Source organism: Equus quagga, chromosome 19 (genome assembly GCF_021613505.1).
Source record: "Equus quagga isolate Etosha38 chromosome 19, UCLA_HA_Equagga_1.0, whole genome shotgun sequence".
NCBI lineage: Eukaryota > Metazoa > Chordata > Mammalia > Perissodactyla > Equidae > Equus > Equus quagga.
The window spans coordinates 13,020,120-13,039,293 of record NC_060285.1 but is presented as its reverse complement, the minus strand read 5'-3'; the positions used below and the strand labels follow the sequence as shown (position 1 = coordinate 13,039,293).

General features: G+C 54.6%; 1 protein-coding gene across 1 annotated transcript; it reads right to left on the bottom strand.

Moving 5' to 3' along the window:
• Window positions 1-8,628: 8,628 nt before the first annotated feature.
• MB (myoglobin) lies at window positions 8,629-18,245 on the bottom strand. The gene is made up of 3 exons (XM_046646018.1): window positions 18,076-18,245; window positions 12,609-12,831; window positions 8,629-9,335 (listed from the first exon to the last, which is right to left on the bottom strand). The coding sequence occupies exons 1-3, from the start codon at window positions 18,168-18,170 to the stop codon at window positions 9,189-9,191; spliced, it is 465 nt and encodes a 154-aa protein (XP_046501974.1). The 5' UTR covers window positions 18,171-18,245; the 3' UTR covers window positions 8,629-9,188.
• Window positions 18,246-19,174: the final 929 nt, after the last annotated feature.

The window sequence follows — 19,174 nt, the reverse complement described above, 5'->3', positions numbered from 1 at the left end:
CAATCCGGTGACATGGGTGCTGTTAGTGTGTCCAATTTACTGAAGAGTAAACTGAGGCACATGAATAGTAAGTAACTCCCCAGTTAGGTTTGGGGAGGGCTGTGATTTGAACCAGATAATTCTGGCTTGGCTTAATACAGACTCTGGACCACTTGCATTCCTCTTCAAATCACTGCCAGATGAGTATCTTTCAATGGCTCCCCATTGCTCACAGGATAAAAGTTCAAATAGCATGGCCTGACATCTCCCCTGCTTGTCCCTCCTGCTTCTAGGTTCACCCTGTGGTGCTCATGCCCAACCATTTGCTGTTCCTGGAATATCCTGGGCTCTCCCACGTCCCCGTCACTTTGCATGCTCTGGTCCGTCTTCCCTCCCAAAAGAGAGACTTTCTGGTCAGCTCGGACTCACTCCTGGAGTCCCACTTTGGGGAGCATGTCCTCTCCCCCTGCCGGCCCAGCCTGGAACAGGCCCCGCGCTTGCCGGCATGGCCTCCCTCAGGGCACTGACCACATGGTGCTCTATCCTCGACGCTGTGTCTGCAGGGACCCCAGCAACAAGGACTGTTGGCAAGCTGTGGGCCAATGGGTGGAATCCAGGGCTGGTCACGGAGAGCAGCTGATTCTGCTCCTCATGCAAAGGGAGGGGGCAGCTGTGGGAACTGGGAAGGGGAAACACCCTGGAGAGGCCCCTGCAGGAAATGTGGGTTCTCCTGGAGGGATGGAGCCAGCCTGCGGCTACCCAGCAGGGCAGGGTCAGGGGAGCAGACGGTCCAGCTTCACTCTCCCCAAACTCCAACCTCCAGCACTTCCCCACTGCAAGCCGAGGGCGGGGAGCCCGGGATGCTGTCCATCGGGTTGGCCTTCAGGCAGAGAGCAGGGGGCTGGGAGGAGAGTGGGTCTGGAGAGGCAGAGAGAGACCCCGAGCTCTCGTGTCTGTCTCCCTGCCATGCCGTGAGGCCCAGCGCCAATGGAGAGCAAGCGTAGAGGCTTCACAGTGTGTCTGCACGTCCTCGGGCTGTCCCTCCGTCAAGAGATGGAACCCAGGTCCCCTCGCTGGAACACGGCTGGGTCGGTGACGGGCTCCTCAAGAGCGGAATGTGGGGGGGGTCACTGTGTGATCCCCAGGGCGAGGTCACGAAAGCGAGGCAGCGTCCGCCCGGCCATGTCTCTTGGGTCCCTTGCGCTTGCAACCAAGTGTCCACATCACGAGGAAGCCGAGTGACCACGTGGCTGTATCCAGCAGACAGCCAGCCGCGGTGTGGGCGAGCCTGGAGACGAGGACTGCAGCCCAGACCCCGAGCGACCTGAGCCTGCGCCCCCTCACTGCGCTGGTTGACCCCGAGAGCCGGGAGAGGCCATAATAAAATATTGAACTGTTGTGTTTGAAACGATTACATTCCGGAGTGATTTCTTATGCAGCAGTGAAAATCCGAACAGCACGTGTGTCACAGATGTTTGGTGAAGGAACTCTCTTGGGTACCTGATTAGGTGGAATTTCTTTTTAAGAGAAGCTGCCATGTAAAGCATCCCAGAGTTTCCATCGAGTGGCAGCGACCTCAGGTCCCCTGGAGCGGTTCCCTCTGCTCTGGAGAGGCCCTCAGTGACCCCTTGGAGACACTCTCACACAAGGTGAGAGGTGAGATACGAGTGACCCCGATCTGGCCAACCCAGCAGCCTCTGGACCGTCACCCGGCTCAGGATCCCCGCCAGCCTGTGGACACTTAGCGGGGAATTTGGTCACTGGCTTCAGATGGCGGATTAGCGAGTCTCGCCTGGAGAACATCACCGAATGTCATCGCTCTGCCTCGGGGTGCCTGCAGGATGGAGAGCGGGACTCCAGGACGGAGGAAGCATCAGCCTGCCCAGGAGGGGCATCAAGAGAATATTTGTCCCCAGGCTGATGGGGCATGCCACGCTGGTTACGTCCCACGTCCCACGAGGCAGGGGGCCACAGCAGCGAAGAGTGTAGACCTCGGATATGAATCCCAACCCTTCTCAGTTGGGTGATCTTAGGCCAGTTGCTTACACTCTCTCTGTCTTAGTTTCCCCATCTGTCCAGTAGACATGATGTTTGCATTAGTCAGAGTCCTCCAGAGAAACAGCACCAATAGGACGCATAGAGAGAGACTAGTTGAAGGACTCGGCTCACGAGATTATGGAGTCTGGGAAGTCTGAGATCTGTAGGGCAGGCTGGGAGGTCAGAGGACCACACCCCAACCCCTTCCCCCCCCGCCTGCATCTGTCCATCCATCTAGTGCTTAATGTCTCTTCTCGACACGCAGGCATCTTAGCCTGGCACAGCAGACACCGAGCCCCCAGAATGATCTAGAACCACCGCTTAATTCTCCTTTGCACTACGGGCCCCATCCACTGAGCTGTGTCCAATGGGACCTGCTCCATCCCGACTCTCTGCCACCACAAGCCCTTCCCTCCCGCCCGCTCCCCACTGCAGAGGCAATAAATTCCCGCCCGTCCTCCGAGACCCAGCCTTCCTCTCGGCCACACTGATCGGGCCTCCCCCCTCTGCTGACCACGACACCCTTTGGGACTTTCTCTCTGCCTCTCCCCCTGGATTGTGAGTCGCCTGAAGCTGGAGATTTTCTTATTCATCATTTTGTTTCCTCTCGTCTAGCCGTGCCTGGCACAGAGGCTTTTGGTTACTGAATGAATGGAACGGTCCCAGCAAGTTGTCATTCAGCCCGTTCTTGTTTGTGTCTGATGATGGGGAGCTCACTTCTCCCCAGGCAACCTGTTCCATTTTCAGAAAGTCTAACCCATTGTGATGGTAGAAAAGGCGTGAACGTGGGACATCGACAGAATCTCCCTCTCTCAGGCCTGGCTGAAGACTATCTTTTTATTACTTGTCCATTTTTTGCCCTGCCTCTCCCCCTTCTAAAGAGGAAGGCTGTTTTTTAATTACTAGGAGAGAAACTGATTTGATGTATAGAATAAAGTCGCGAGGGTTGGAGAGGAAGAGGGGAAAAGGTTGTGTTGGTAAGAAGGTTTTTTGTTTGTTTTTTGCTGATGAAGACTGGCCTTGAGCTAATATCTGCTCCAATCTTCCTCTACTTTATATGTGGGACGCCTGCCACAGCGTGGCTTGATGAGCGGTGTGTAGGTCCACATCCCAGATCCAAACCCACAAACCCCGGGCTGCCGAAGCAGAGCTTGTGGGCCCAACCACTACGCCACGGGGCTGGCCCCAACAAAGAGTTTTAAGAAGAGAAGTTCCACAGCAGCCTTGAGGCACGAGGGAAGTAGATAAGAAAGGAAAGACAATTCTAACAAGGATGGATGTGGCCTAGGGACTGGGGGCTCCTTTAGCATCTTTCAAGAAACTCAAGAAGAACAGGGCCGGCCCCGTGTCCGAGTGGTTAAGTTCACGCGCTGGCTTCAGTGGCCCAGGGTTCGCCGGTTCAGATCCTGGGCGCAGATGTGGCACCACTCGTCAAGCCGTGCTGAGGCACCCCATATGCCGTATGATCCCACCAACTTCAGAGGGTCTGGGGAAACGCCGACCTACACATGCCGGAAAGGAGAGGACACCAAGCACCTGCAGAGGGCCACTGAGGCCCCAGGTGGCCCTGCCTGAGGCGTGCTGTTTCCTGAGCTGGTCAACGAGTCTTGTAAAGCAAAAAAATCTTTTTTTCCCCAATAATTCAACGTACTTTTAAACGGTTCAAAGATAAAGTATTTCTCAGTAATATTTCTAAGGTCTGGAGTTAGGATCAAGGACATGGGATAAATCTTGACTGTGTTTTTTTCCTGCACCTTCTGGAATACCCGACACCCCTTCCTGCCCCCTCCCCCACTAAAGGTCAGTGTCCTCATTCAGTGCAACAAGTGACTCCCACAAAGATCCGAAACACCCACAGGGGACAGCACGAGCCCACTGAGAGCCACCAACCTAGGCTAGTGGTCGTAGCAAACCCTTTCCAGCGGAATAGCCCCATTTGGCTCATTTCTAAGGAAATATAGTGCAGAACCCCAATACACACATTGGCTGAAGGCACCACGGCTCTGGGTGACAAGGGGACGCCCACTCTGCCCAGATCTCCTCTCCCATGTCCCACCTGGCCCCACATTTGTCAGAAGACGCTCGAGTCCCCAGTGCTCAGAACCTGGGCTCCAAATAACCCTGTTTCATAATTCACGGGGCCCAGAGAATCTCTTCCTCTCTCTAAGGCGTGTGAGAGCAAGGGGGCCGTCTGCCCTCCGAGTGTTTTGAGGCTGATAAACTGCGTGCAAACTTTGAATGAGGTGATGAAAGGCTCCGTCCACCGTCATGGGAGCGAGGCCACCGGCCAGAATACGAGGAGCTCTGAGCCCGGACAAGACCCTCGTTTTCCTTGAGGAAACAGCATCCTTTGACGAGGAGAAACATTTTCAGCAGAGACTCTAAATGTGTTAACGCGGGTTCAAAATTTTGCTTCTATTTCTGTGTGAAATGCCAGCACGGAAAGAATTTTTCTATTTGTGGGTCATCTTTGACAGACAGAAGAAACAGAATTGATGGATGTCAATAGGAGAAGCTTTGGTGGCTATTTTTTAGAAAGATGAACCTTTCACTTGGTCGGGAGCATAAAACGAAAGGGGTGCGTGTATGCAAGAGAAAGAGAGAAAGAGAGAGAGACCACAATGAGATATAAAATACAAGACATAGTTTAAATTACTGACAAAGTGGCAAACGGGCGTGAGCATTGTGTGGTACCCTTCGGGAAGCTGTCCTATCTTTTTTTCTCATGTCACCTGATACCTCCAGCTCCGCTGGGCTCAAGGTTTGTCAGGTCAAGAGCTCAGAAGAGCGGCCGCACACAGCGCTCTCCACAATCTCTCGCCTGTGCTCACCCAGATAGACCTCAAGCCCCGGCCCTTTCATGTCCTCTCCCAGCTCTCAGCCTGGCTCCCCCCTCAGAAAGCCACAGTCCCAGCCGAGTCAGAGGAGGTGGTGTTAGAGTCCCCGAAGAGGTCACCTCGGCCGTCCTGGGGGCACAGCTGTCATGGATTTCAGAGCAGCAGGTAAAATGGACTGCAAGTTGAGAGCAGACCCAACAGGGGAGGAGTCAGACAGGCGCCCACACACTGTCTCTCTCACACACACACACACACACACGCACACACACGCACAGAGCTCAACCTCAGGAACCAGAAGTTCAGAACCACGCTCCACTGGGGCCTCCCAAATCACTTAACTTTTAAATGTCCTGCAGTTTACAACACGCTTGCATGTGCACGGGAGGAAAAGTGGGGCGTAACTCCTCCATTCAGCTAACACTGAAGGAGTGGCCGTGATGGAGGGGTGTACATATTATACACGTATTATAGAATTTATATACCACATATAGTACTTTATATACAAAATACATATTACACAATATTATGTATAATATATATTTTACATATAATGTATAATACATAACATAATAGACAATATGAATATAAAATATATTATATAATATTTTATGTAAAGCATATAATAAATATTATATATTGTTATATGTTATATATATTTATATAAATATATATTATATAACACTAGAAAATACATATTTATATCAAATACACATTTTATATGTATTATGTTATAGATTTTATGAGTATATAAAATATACATTATCAATGTATTATATGATATATTTTATGTATATAATACACACATAGTATTACATACAATATATAATATTTTATATATAAAGTATGTATTATACATGTATTACATTATATATATTTCATGTGTGTAACATAGATTATATTTATATCTAAATTCTATTGGTTCTGTCCCTCTGGAGACTCCTAACTCACTCAATCTCTGTGACTTCAGCCCTCTGTGACTGGGCCGGTCGCCCTGATCCCTCAGGACCCAGCCTCCCCCGTCCCAGTCCTCCCCGGTCTCCGTCCTCCCCGGTCTCCGTCCTCCCGGAGCCCCGAGCCTTGGAGCCCCCGGGGCAGCGGAGCGAAGTGTGGGGCCGGTGTGGGCTCAGTAAACACGTGTGGATGAACCATCAGGGCGCCGTCGTGAGTGGGTTTGGGGGCCTCTCCGTGGGCGGCTCCCTGCGCCTGAGCCCGTCTTCCCCTCCCTCTGCTTCTCAGTGTGCCCGCGGCCCCTGAGGCCAGGCACAGACCCCGTCCTCCTCGTTCCCACACCACAGACACTTCAGGAGGATGGGACTCTAGTCCCAGTCCGGGGCCTGGCCCGTTGTATCTGCTCAATAAATATTTGTTAAATCAATGCAGAATAAATGCTGGTGCAGAATCACATTTCTAAAATATTAGCCTGTCTCTCCCCCCAGGATTTCCGTTCTTTTTTTCTCTTTCCTTTCCAGACAGCAGGGAACCTCTGTGAAAGGATGAGACAGATGAAAGCAAGAAAAACATGTCTCTTGCCCGGATGGGCAGGTTCAAAAGCTTAGGCCCTAAGAGGACCCAAAAGAACACACAGGAAGGGCAAAAGATTGGGAGGAAATCATGAAGCGTCTCTGCTTCCAGGGCTGGAAAGTCATTTTCGGAACCGGCAGAAGGAAGAGTTGAAAAGAAAACAGTAAGATGGCAGGTGATGGTGGTTCCCAGAGAAAGTGGCTCTGTCCTGCTCGAGGCCGCTGCCAGCTCAGAGTAGCCTTGTGTGAATCAGGAAAAACCACCCCTTCTGGGCACACAGCTTGGAAACTGGAGCACAGACTCGATCCAGCCCTTATTCGCCCCCCTCGGCCAGGCGTCCATGTGGAGTGCACAACCATACAACCGTACAGGGCAACCCTGAGCAAGCCCTGCCAAGTCCTGGAGGAGGATGCTAAAGCTCAGACAGGCCCTTGGGGTCTGAACACAGTGGGAACCTATGCATCATGTACCAGGGGGAGCACACATCGGGGAGGGGCTCCCTAAGAAGTGACCCCAGGCAGAAGGAGCCTTGGGCAGCCTCAGAGTTTCGAGTGCTTGAGGAGGTCAATTACTGAAGACCGGGTGGGAGTGTGGCATCCATGAGGACACGCCTGGGGACAGATGACAGCGACAACTAGGTTGCCACCCCCCTGACCACACAAGCTGCAACTTGGCACATGTAAGCCCCTTGGAATTAGCGAAACAAACCTCCAGGGAAATTCGGAACTGCGGAGAAACCTCAAGGAGACTAGGTGTGTGCCACCTGGCCCCAAGGAGGATTCCAGACAAAAATTCAGCCGAATCACAGAAAAAAAAGTAGTTGCATTTTGTGCATATCAAAGGTATAGACTAAGATTTTTTTTTTACCTGCTATGCTCAACAAATACTTGTTGAATGAAAGGCAAATGATTGGTACTCCCCCGCAGCCGTAGTTTTATTCTGCTCTGACTTAATTATCGGAGCATGTCTCCCTGATGAGACTGTCAGTGGCCTGAGGGCAGGGACCGCTGACTTGACTTTAAATCGTGCTCACGGACCCTGTACAGAAGCACTCATTGCCTGGGTGTTCTGTTGAACACTAGATAAATGCATGGAATTTTTCTCCAGGCTCCAAGATCAAAAAGCTCGCTGTCTCCTGGACTCCCCTCCCCGCCTCTCCCGCCTTCTCAGATCGCATATGAATTCCCAAAGCCTGGAGCCGCACGGGAGGCAGTGGACACCTGAACGCTGTCGTCTGATGCCGCAGCACGCCCTGATAGAGAGCCTGTTAGTGTCTGCGACACGGCCACACTCAGCAGACGAGCTTGGCCCTGTTCCGCGGCCATGCAGCTTGGCATAATCGGAGGTTTGGGGCAGCGAAGTGAGGCTCATGGCAGGGGCCTGGGCCCCGGGACGGACACTCTGGGGCAGGGGGCACTAGCTTGCTTGTCCTGCGAGCCCCTGGAGATTTATGAGGCTGAGGATTTGGGGCTTCTCAGAGATGGTGCCCTGAGTCTTGGGTGCTATTCATGGCCCCCATGGCTTGGGCACCCGGACCGACCCAGACCACCAGATCCTTTTCCGTGGTCCCTCTCCCCGGCCTCTGCTCCAGGATGCCTCCTGGCTGCCGTGGTCCCATGCCAGTGTTTTATTCTGGGTCCTTGCAGCAATGCTGGCACATTCCGCCCGTGTGCTCGGCCCCTGTAGATGTCGATTGTGTCTCCCGGCCTGTTTGTAAGTTACTCCCCACATGTCTGTCCTTTCTCTGTGGCCAGAAGGTCAGAGCCTGCCACCAGCTGGCCACCTAGCTGTCTCCCCAGCTGGAGTCTCTACTGCCTTCCAGGCCACCATTTGAACCTAGCTCTGCCCCTTGCTAGCTGGTATCCTTGAGCATGTTACTTAAATTGTTGTAACCACATAACCATCTCCCGTGGTTCTGGGCCCCACAGCCCCATGGTCCTGGCACTTATCGGCCCAAACGGCAAAGGTCTGTTGACTGGCTCACTCCCCACCAGACAAGACCCTCCCCTCCACTCCTCGGGCCCAGCACTGTCCGTGCCACTGAGCAGTGGCCTGAGGAAGGCGGGGTCCATCCCTCTCTCCCTCGTGCCCCTCCCCCTCTCCCACCTCTCCCCCCTCTCCCCCCCCCCCCCCCCCCCCCCCCCGAATCCTCCCCACAGGCTCTCTCACACAATCCCGGCATCTGCCTCCCCACCGTCTCCCCGTCGGAGCCCCCTTCACTTGCTTTCGGGGGTGGAAATCACCAGGCAGACACTGCAATATTGCAGGGTCTTTTATTCAAACCAGGTGAGTCACTCCATTACCTGAGAAGGCACACTCATGTTCCAGACACCCGACGCCTCTCCTGGGCTGGGCATGGCTGTCCCCTCCCCATCCAGACCTCCTTCTCATTGCAAAAGGCCATTCTGCTGTCCCCAAGGGGCACGGGGATGGATTGGAGAATTACTGCGGCTGGGGCCTGGGTCTGGGGTTCAAGGTGAGGGTGCAGGTGTGGGCCAGTTTGAAGGCTGGAAGGAATTCGGTTGGAGTTTAGGAGAGAGGAGAATTAAGTATGACCCAAACCCTGCGGGCCACAGTGAGCAAAGGACCACGCTGCTCCTGGTTCCCAAGGGGATGCCCCTCCTCCGGAGCCCGGTCCCCAGGCAAGCGGAGCCATCCTGGGCATCCCACGCGCTCAGCCCTCCGCCTCTCCTACCCACCGCTCGTCAGCAAAGCAGACACTCGGAAGCAAGCTCTACATGGCTACGTGAGGTCGCCCTGCCGCCCCCGGGTTCTGGGCCCACGGGGGTCGGGGGGGGGGGGGCCGTCAGGGGCTTAGCCCTGGAAGCCCAGCTCCTTGTACTTGGCCGCGATGTCGTTCCGGAACAGCTCCAGGGCCTTCGTCATGGCGCCCTGGGCGTCAGCGCCAAAGTCCCCGGGATGCTTGCTGTGCAGAACGTGGATGATGGCATCTGAGATGAACTGTGGGGACAAGGACAAGAGGGGCACCGGTCATGGGGCTTGATCACCATGGGTTAACTCCTTTAATCCTCACGACCTTGTGAGACAGGTGCAGATGGGGAAACTGAGGCCCATCTTGGTACAGATGAGGAAGGTTAAGCCGTGTGCCCGAGGTCACGCAGACAGGTGGGCTGGCTCACCCACTGCCCTCCTCAGCTGCTGCTCTAAACGAGGACCTAGTACGGCCCGGCATGAGCTCAGGGCACAGCCGCCACGGGCAGCAGAAAGGAAGAGAATGTCCCATTCCGTGGTTTTATCCAGGATTTTTCGACCAGGAAATCTAGAAAGAAACTATTTCCATGTGTGTGTACTTGATTTTTGCATTTAATGGTTTAGTATGGTTCGTGCTTTAAACAGCCTAATTAGGAGTTAGGGGAGCAGAGCATCATAGCTTCTGTGCCAAGCACAGAGTGGGTGCTCAGAAATATCAGTGGGAGGGGAGGCGAGAGGGGAAGAGGAAAGGGACGAGGCCTCGGGCTTGCCCCTGGGACAATAACATCTGTCCTCGGCCCCACCAGCGCAGTTTGCCCTTACATGCCCAATTTCACTCCCAGGAAAACGGAGACAGGAATAGCCACGACATGGGGCTGCCTCAGAGACCGAAAGAGCTCGTGGATGTAACAAGCTGCTGGGCTTTTTCAACGGTGCATCAGGATTCGATGCCAACCACATGCCTGGCCAGTGGGCCAGGTGGTGACATTTTGCAGAGGCCCAGATGGGAAAGCAGCCAGACTGAGGTCATGTTACAAGTGGACGGCAGAGCTGGCAGTGCACCCAGGGGACTGTGGGCAAATGTCGGCCAGAGCCAGGGACAGAGGTCGTGACTGCACCGCGGCTGGGTTTCCCATTTTCTCAGGGCGCCTGGGGTTCAGGGGACTGAAGGCAAGTTGGGGGGCATGTGCTGAGGGAGCCATCAGGAAGCACAAGTGTCGACACCCAGGAAACACCACTGGGCTCAGAGACAGGCACAGCTCCACGAACACCCACCTTCGGGCACCGATGTGGACATGTGCTTAAGATGACCTATAATTTCGCAAATGCTACAAAACCAGGTGGGGGCGCGGGGTGCCTGCCCTTGGGGAACCTGGGAGGCCCGACCCCAGTGTGGGACTCCACCTGTCAGACGGGGCTTCGAGGACCACATCGGGCCCCCCGCTCAGCTGTCCTGAGCCTACGGCAGAGCCACTAGTCCCTTGAAAACTGTGGGAAGAGGCAGCTGGGTGACCGAGAAGAGTCGCCCTTAGCCCCAGCCTCCGGGGCCCCTCACCCCCAGGGGAGAAGGAGCGATTTTTTATAAAGGGCGCGGGAGGCGGTTCCACAGCGAGGGGCGAGCAGGCATGGCTCGGTCTTAAGGTTTTGCAAGGATTTGACAGTAAATTACACTTGTTCTGTTAAAGCTGGGTGCTCGTCCACTAGCTGGTAGTGCCACCTCAGCAACATCGTTCTCTCTCGCTGAGCCTCAGTTTCCCCATCCCTAGAGAGGGGACCGGTCACTCAAATTGTGTGGTGAGCCAGCCGCATGCCCCTGGGGTTCAGAAATGGGGGTGAGCCAGCGTCTGCCCTTGAGGAGCTGCATCCCAGCCGGAAGACAGCTGGGCACAGAGATAAATTACAGACAGCCGGCGGGCGCCATGACGGGAACGAGGACAAAGTGCCTCGGGGGGGAGGGCTGGCGGGGAGCAGCTGGTGGCCCCGGGGCCTGGGCTGGAACAGAGGAGGTGGCTTCTGAGCTGGGCCTTGCGGGATGAAGGGGAATTTACCAAGAGAAGACTAGGAGGGCAGGGACCGGTGCATGCAGAATTTCTGAGGCAGTACTGGCTCCTCACATCTGTGATGCTGAGTGGGATGGGGGGACGCGCAAGACTGTGTGTGTGTGATGGGGGCGCGGGTGCAGGGAGTAAGACAGAAGGGGCTGGGGGGTTGTGGTTGATGGGAGATATTGTGCTACAGGGATTAAGAATTTGGGTTCCAGAGTGCCGTCGATGGGACCGTACCTTCTGGCTTATTAAATGGGTGACCTTGGACAAGTTACTTAACCTCTCTGAGCCCTCAGTTTCCAAATCTGTGAAATGGGGGTGAGAAGGGTACCTGCCTGGGGCAGAGACCGCTAACTGTCTGCCCAATGTCTATTTTCTCCTTTCTCGGTAACCGAACACTAGTTGTATTTGGAGTGGCAATAGACCGCATTTCCCAGTTTCCTGTGCAGATAGGGGTGGTCTTGTAACTAACTTCTGGCCAATGAGATGTAAACAAAATTGTTGGATGAGATTTCTGGGACTCCTTAAACTCCTTAAGAGAGAGCTTTCCTCTCTTCCTCCGCTGCCTGTTTGGAAGACGGACCAGATGGCTGGAGCTTTAGCAGCCATCTTGGACCATTCGTCAACTTTGAGGATGGACACCACATGTCAAGGACATGGCAGAACAGAAAATTGCTTGTGTCCCTGGGGGTCCCACACCAGCTCGGAACTCCCTACCTCTGAACTCGTGTGAGAGGAAAAGAAGACACTGAACACAATTCCTAACCTCATGGGTAGTTGTGAGAATTCCATGTGGTGACTCAGGCAAATGCTGTCACCATTGTCCTTATCCTCATTGCTGCACCAGCGTGCCTGCTGTGTCCCTCAGACCCTTAGTGCTCCCTGTCCCCACATCCCCTCCTCCACTAGGACACCTGAGTTTCCGTCTCTTCATCTGTAAAGATACTGAAAGCAATAGAGCCATTCTGCTGGCCACCCTCCGCCCAGAACTGAGCCCGGCAGCTGATTTCCTGCCACCTGAACTGCTGCGCGTCTCAGACTCCCGTTGCACGGAGGTTAGGATCTAGGGGCTGGAGCAGTTGAGACCTAGTTCGAATCCTGGCTCTGCCATTTGCTCTCTCTGTGACCACGGACAAACTACTTAACCACTCTGTGCCTCAGTTTCCCCATCCATCAAATGGGTGTGATAACGATACCTACCTAGGGAGAGGATGCAAGTTGTGCACCCATATCCACTCTCCCCCTTCTTCCTTGGTAAGGAGACACCAATTTGGGGGAGAGATATGTTTCCTCTCAGTGACCCCAAGAAGAAGGCAAAGCTGCTGACAGCCCACTTTCCAGGAAGGGAACTGCGGCTCAGAGAGGAGCGACCCAGGTCACCCAGCAAGTTGGTGGCTGAGCTGGGACTCGAACCCAAATCTCCTCCCTCCGAGGCCTGTCCTTCCAGGCCCCCGCCCGCCCCGGCCCTGCCTCCCACCTCCAGGTACTTGATGGGGATCTTGTGCTTGGTGGCGTGTGACTGGGCCAGCGGCTTCAGCTCCGCCTCATGGTGGCCCTTCTTCTTGAGGATGCCGCCCAGGGCGGTGAGCACCACGGTGCCGTGCTTCTTCAGGTCCTCGGAGGCCTTCATCTCGGCCTCTGTCTTCAGGTGCTTGAACTTGTCAAACTTCTCCAGGGTCTCAGGGTGGCCGGTAAAGAGCCTGTGGGCACAAGGAGGGCTGGAGTCAGATGCAGGGACGTGCGGTGGGGTCTGGAGGCGACCGGACTCGAGTTCAATCCCCCATTCCCAGCTGTGTGACCTTGGGCAATTCACTTCCCCTCTCTATGCCTCCGCTTCCTCGTCCAAGGAGTGGGGATGACCAGTCCCTGCCTTTGGGGGCTGTGAGGATTAAGTGATGTGGTGTATGCTGAGTGCCAGCCCACCGTCAGGTGGTAGAACGCTGGCTAGTATTATTCTTGTCATCAGCATCATCACCTTCCTCTTTTCACTCTTACTGTGAGAGGCAGGAAGGAAAGACGTCTCTGCATTGTGCCCTGGCCTCACTCCCACTTTCTGTACATTATTTGGACAGTAGGGGACAGTGGCCTTGAGGATGGAGCAGGGGAGGGGAGAGCATAGGAGCTGAAGGACCCTGGATTTGTTGAGCACCTACTGTGTGCCAGGCTCTGCTCCTGCACTTCCCTGTAGGGTCATATTCCCATTTCACAGACGAGGGAACAGAGGCTCGTAGGTATGATGTCCTAGCTCCGTATTACAGGGCTGATGTGCAGAAGAGCCAGACTGAGATCAGGTCCATGCCCGGGACCATGTCTGCAGCTTCCTGCCCACGAATCATCCTTTGGCTGCTTACATGCTCCCAGCGACAGGAGGCTCACTACTCCCTGTGGGAGCCATTTCGCTCCAGAGCAGCTCTCTGGCTCAGAAAGTCTTGCTTATTTTGAGCACACACTCTGACTCCCTGCACCTCCCAGCCCCACTCGGTACAGAGGGTGAGGGGCCCTGGTGGGAGCCGCCCGCCAAAGATCAGGCCCCCGCTCCTGCCAGGGACCCAGTGAGCTGGCCGAAGACGGACTCTGCCCGCAAGCCTGAGCGGCCACCTCCAGCCTTGGACCTCATCTCTCCTGCTGGGTGTTGGTTACAGGGGGTCCTGGGAGGGAGGGATCCCCATCTCACTCGTGGGCAAACAGAGGACCACAGAGGGAGGTGACCAGCCCAGGGTCACACGGCCGGTTGGTGGCAGAGCCCAGACCCAAACTCAAGATTGGACGGGTCCATAACTCACGCTCTCTCCCTTGGGTCGCACCCTGAAATGTTCGCAGGACTGACCCCGTCTACCCGAGGTTTCTCTCCTTCTGTCTAGGGCCTCGGGAGGTCCCTCTCCTGCAGCTCCTGGCCTTTGCCACACCCTTAAACGGACTGGGGATGCGCTCCAGTTTGCGTAAGTGTCTCGCAGCATACAGCCACACTTGTGTGCATGTGCACTCAGACTCATACACAAGCACGCGCCAAGCAGCCCGGACAGGGAGCACTCCTTCCCCAGGAGCACGTCCATCCCGCTTCCCAGCACACCCAGGCCTGTCCACAGCCACGTCCAATGTCACCACCTCGCCCGGGGCCCCAGCCAAGCCTCGTGTGTCACTGACAGCTCCTCACCGGCACCTCCACCCAAGGGTCCCTGAGCTCCTGACTATTATTATCTGGTGACAATGATCCTCAAACTCCTGCCTGACAGCTCTGAGACCTAGCACCCACAGGCAAAGGCCCGAGGTCGGGACGCTGAAGGAGACTATCTTAGGCAGTAGAGAGCCAAGGACCTGGGACCCCAGGGAGCCAGGGATCTCAGACATTTTGGGAGCACCTCAGATGTCTGGGGAAAGAACATGGGACTGAGAATTACAGAAGCTGAGTTCTGGCCCAAGCTCTGTCTCCAATGTGCTGTGTGACATTGAAGAAGTTGCTTAGCCTCTCTGGGGCTCAGCCTCTCTGGTTCACCTATCTCTAAACCAAAAGGGTTGGTCCAGCTGATTTCTCAGCCTCGAGATTCTAAGGCTTGACCTCCGCCTCATCTGCCATTCTCACAACAGTCAGCCAGAGAAGGGCCCAGACTTACTTTAAACAGTACAGGAAAACCCGGCTAATTAGTGCCCAGCAGACCATTCTGGTGCCACACGGCTGCGTCCCTCCCTTGGCCCCAAGTCCTGCAGCTGGGAGCCCCAGGGCAGCCCCAGAAGGCCACACCCAGATTCACCTACAGCAGCCACCGGAAAAAGAGCAGACAAAGCCCCTCCCGCTGTGAAAATGGCGGCGGGGTTTCTCCAGGGTTCCAGAATGCTCACTTACCTGGTGTTTTCCTCCTCGATCCTGTTGTCAACCTGCCTAGTTTATCACAGGTCTGCAGGCAAGTCTGAGAGAGAGGAGGCCATTTCCCAGCTGTCCTCTGACCTGAGGCCCAATTGGACGCCCACACAGAAGACTGGGGACTCTTGGACCTGTAAAAGTCCTTTTCTGCTCTAGAACCAAAGAACCAGAGGGAAGGTGGAGCTCATCTCTAATGTGCCAAGATGGTGGGGCAACAGAGCACAGCGGCCAAGAGCAGGGATGCTGGCCCCAAGCTGTGTGGATTTGAATTCCAGCCCTGTGACTTTGGGCCAGTTACTTAACCTCTCTTAAATGTGGTGATAATAAAATCTATCTCATAAGATTGTTATGAGGCTTAAATGAGATAATTTATGTGAAACACTTAACACAGCACCTGGCAATCAATGTGTGCTGCATAACTATTTGCTGTCCTCCTCCTCTTCCTCCTCATCTCTACCACCATAATCACCATCATCACCATCACCACCTCCATTACCTCCATTATCATCATCACTTCCATCGTCATCTCCATCACCACCTCCATCACTTCCCTCACTATCACCACCTCCATCACTTCCATCATCATCTCCATCACCACCTCCATCATCATCATCACTTCCATCATCATCTCCATCACCACTTCCATTATTATCTCCACCACTTCCCTCACTATCACCACCTCCGTCATCACCTCCATCACCACCTCCATCACTTCCATCATCACCTCCATCACCTCCATCACCTCCGTCATCACCTCCATCATCATCACCATCATCTCCAGCAGCAGCAGCCGAACTGTTAAGATGGGGAGTTTTCAGCTCTGCCTGCAGCTGCCATTGGCTGGCTGAGACTCTTGGCCATGTTTGCTCTTTGTAACGTGAGAAGTATTGGCCACCAGCAGTGATTTTCAAACTTCTCATGGCCTTGAAATCCTTTGTTCAAATGCAGAAGTAAATAAAGCAGACAAGCTTTGGGCAGAAGGAAAGACAGGGGCCCGGAGCGACCTCGGCAGCCCCTCCCACCCGAACCCCCGCTCCTGGCACCAGAGTCTCCAAGTGACCTTGCAGCTTTGATGTTCTAGCACTTTATGATCACATCCTGGCAGTGAAGCCCTCGGCGTCTTATTAACAGACTCGGCTGGACCCAGTTTGCCCTCTTTGATCACCAGAGGCGTGGGAGCAATGACCTTCCCAAGGTCAGTAAGGGAGCCCGGGTCCAGCATCTAGAACAGAACAGGAGGCCAGCTCCCAGGGGCATTTGCACTTAGCATCCCCGCCCCGGCCCCAGCCAGGGAGGCCACCCTTGCCATACCCCAAACACAGCGATGTCTCTGCGTGTCCTACAGCCTAGGATGTGACAGCGCCTTGGGCTCTCTGGGCCTTCCAGGGCCAGCCATCTCAGGATCAGATCTCCCCACTGGCCCCTGGGCCCTGGCGGGTCTCTCTGATCCACCCTGGGAAGGGAGGAAGTGTCTCCCCTGATGACACAATACCCCAAGCCCCCTTCAAGACATCCAAGTCACTGCCTTAGGGCTGGCAGCCCCCAGATCACCTTGGAAAGACTTCTGCTCTACAGACCAGCCTGCCACCTCTCCAACAGCAGGGGAGGGTCATGGACTTGGGGAACACCAGGGAGCAGGAGCAGGAGGGGAGCTCAGACACCACGCTTCATTCAGCCAAAAGGAAAATGGCACCCAGAGAGGAGCAGTGACTTGTCTAAGGTCACACAGCAAATTGGTGGCTGAGGAGTTGATGTCAACTTGGGGGGAGCCTTGTCCAATCAAACAGGACCTGTTGCCGCCCCAGCAGCCAGCTGACAGGGACAGGAGGAGAAGGACATAAGGGAACACTGCAAGAGGCCAGTCAGAGTCAACAGAGACCTTGACTGTCCTTCAAGTGTTTCTAGCGTGGATCACTAAGGGCTGGAACTTCAGATGACAGAGCTCACAGGACTGGCCGTGCTCCCCAGATGTGGAAGCTTGACATGGGTGTAGCCCAAGGGAGGCATCTGAGTGGGAGAGGAAAACCTGCTCTGACTCGTAGAGAAGGAGAAATTCATCTGCAAGTTAGAGCGCCAAGGACAATCGGTTCATTCGAGGCAACCCGGGTGCACCTCCACCGGGTGCGGAAATGTTCCTGACATCCCATCGGATACCGACCTGCGCCAGCCCAGAGCATGAGGGAGGGACCAGGAGAGGAGAGGAGTCCGTTACCATTTGGGGTGGAGGGCAGTGGGGAAATAAGGCTCCCTTTACAAGCCACAAGCCATCCTCTGTCTATAGAACTCGGAATTTTGTTTTGTTTTTTTCCAGGAGCCCCTGGTTCTAGAAGGCAAGATGTGCTTGGAGACCACACCCTTCTGAGCTCTCAAATTCAAGACATACACAGCGTCCGAAGTCGCTGATAGGCCTCTGTCTTGTTTTCTATTTGTAACACTTTCAGTGTCCCTAGCCTGGGCTTCATCTATAACAGTTAGTAAGGTTTTCTAGAACTCCGTATATGCCAGCAACAGGGCTGGGCCCCTTACATACATCATCTTACTTAATTCTCACTTTCTCTCTATCATGTAGATATTAGGAATTTCCCCCATTGTGTAAGAGAAGAAATTGAGGCTCAGAGAGGTTGTGTACCTTCCCAAAGGTCACCCAGTTGCTCCATGGCAGAGCCAGGTCTAAAGCTACATGTCTTGTCTTGAAGGCATGTCTTTGCCTGGACACCTTATAGACTTTAATGGACATGTGACTCTGGGGACGTCCTTCTCCTCTCAGGTCCTTTGTGTCCTCATGCATTAGGTGAGGTGGCTGGACAAGATCTCTCCGGGCCCTTGTTGACTCTAGGATTCTAGGATTCCTCTAGGCATCCAGGGTTGATCATTAAGCCTCTCCCAGCTGCTGACAGAGGTGTGAGATGGATCCCTTTTCCTCCTCTGACTCCAATCCCTGACACTTAGAAGCAAGGAGGGGTTTTAACAAACTCTGCTAATGCAGCCGGCTGGTCAACCCCAGGGTGCATGGTCCACCTTGCCGGCAGACACCCCTGATCTTTGGGAGGAAGATGACACGGACAGCTGGATTGCTTCCTTTTACCTGATCAGCACCTCCTGCCCATGGCCGGCGATGTCAGCCTCCACCTTCCCCCAGACGTTCAGCACCTGCTGCCACTCCCCGTCGCTGAGCCCCATGGTGTGGTCTGAAGACGACAAAAGAGAGCAAGTGCAGGCTGACGGGGTGTCCTGGCCCTGACAGCTGGGGTTTGAGGCTGCCTGGTCCCAAACGGGTTTTATACCTTCCCGGATGCTTGACATAGATCACTTGATGGCTGGCTCACTCCCCGAACCCCTCCCCTGCCCCCCCGTCGCTTCAGGCAGGGGTCTAATCTCTTCCTTTCTCTAGCCCTCACATGGGAGCTATTTTGGGGCAGGTGTCATTGTGGGGAGGTAGGACGCCGCAGGGGGGTGGCTGTGTGTGTGGAAAGAGTAGGGAGGAGGTTGGGCCACCCGCTGGACTCTCGGAGGCCAGCAGAAAGGGCACCACCCAGGCCGACGCCAGCAGCCCGAAACCCAACCCTCCCTGCTGTCAGCCACCCCCAGAGGAATTGTCATGTTCCCAAGCTTGGGCAGCTGGCCCTGGTACGGTCCTGGCCCTTAGCGGTCTCCCCGTCCACATTCTGCCCACTTTGCCCGAAGGCCCCTCACCCAGCCAGGAGTGGCAAGAAGGAGCCTAGCTGGCTTTCTGCGTATAGCTGGGCAACCCAGGCAGATCCGTAACCTCTTGGAGGCTGAGTTTTCCCACTCCATCCAGAAAACTCCTAGCTTCGTGGCCTTGCTCAAATATTTCCCTCTGAAAAGTTTTGCTTGACCTACTCCCCTCAAGGCACAATTGATTCTTTCCTCCTTTATTTGCATGTGCTCCTGGTGTATTTCTTCCCTCATTGCGTCATATTTCTTTGCCTGCTCCTCCGTTGGTATAACAGCAGCCAATACTCACAGAGACCTTGCTGGGTGCCAGCCCGTATTCCCAGCACTTCACAGCGGGTAACCCATTTAATCCCCCAACAGCCTGATAGGACAGGTGTTGACCTTATCCCATAGAATTGACGGGAAGGTAGGGAGACTTGCCATGCCACAGCTACTTGACGGAAGAGCTGGGACTTGAACCAGAAAGTCAGGCCTCTGAGTCCGTGCTC

Bases quoted from the DNA above. Each gene is read 5' to 3' on its own strand.
- MB (XM_046646018.1), bottom strand. From the start codon at position 18,170: ATGGGGCTCAGCGACGGGGAGTGGCAGCAGGTGCTGAACGTCTGGGGG. The intron at 12,832-18,075 runs GTAAAAGGAAGC...TTGTGCCCACAG, and splicing joins GGGCAGGAGGTGCTGATCAG to GCTCTTTACCGGCCACCCTG. The intron at 9,336-12,608 runs GTGGGAGGCAGG...TTGTCCCCACAG, and splicing joins TCCCCATCAAGTACCTGGAG to TTCATCTCAGATGCCATCAT.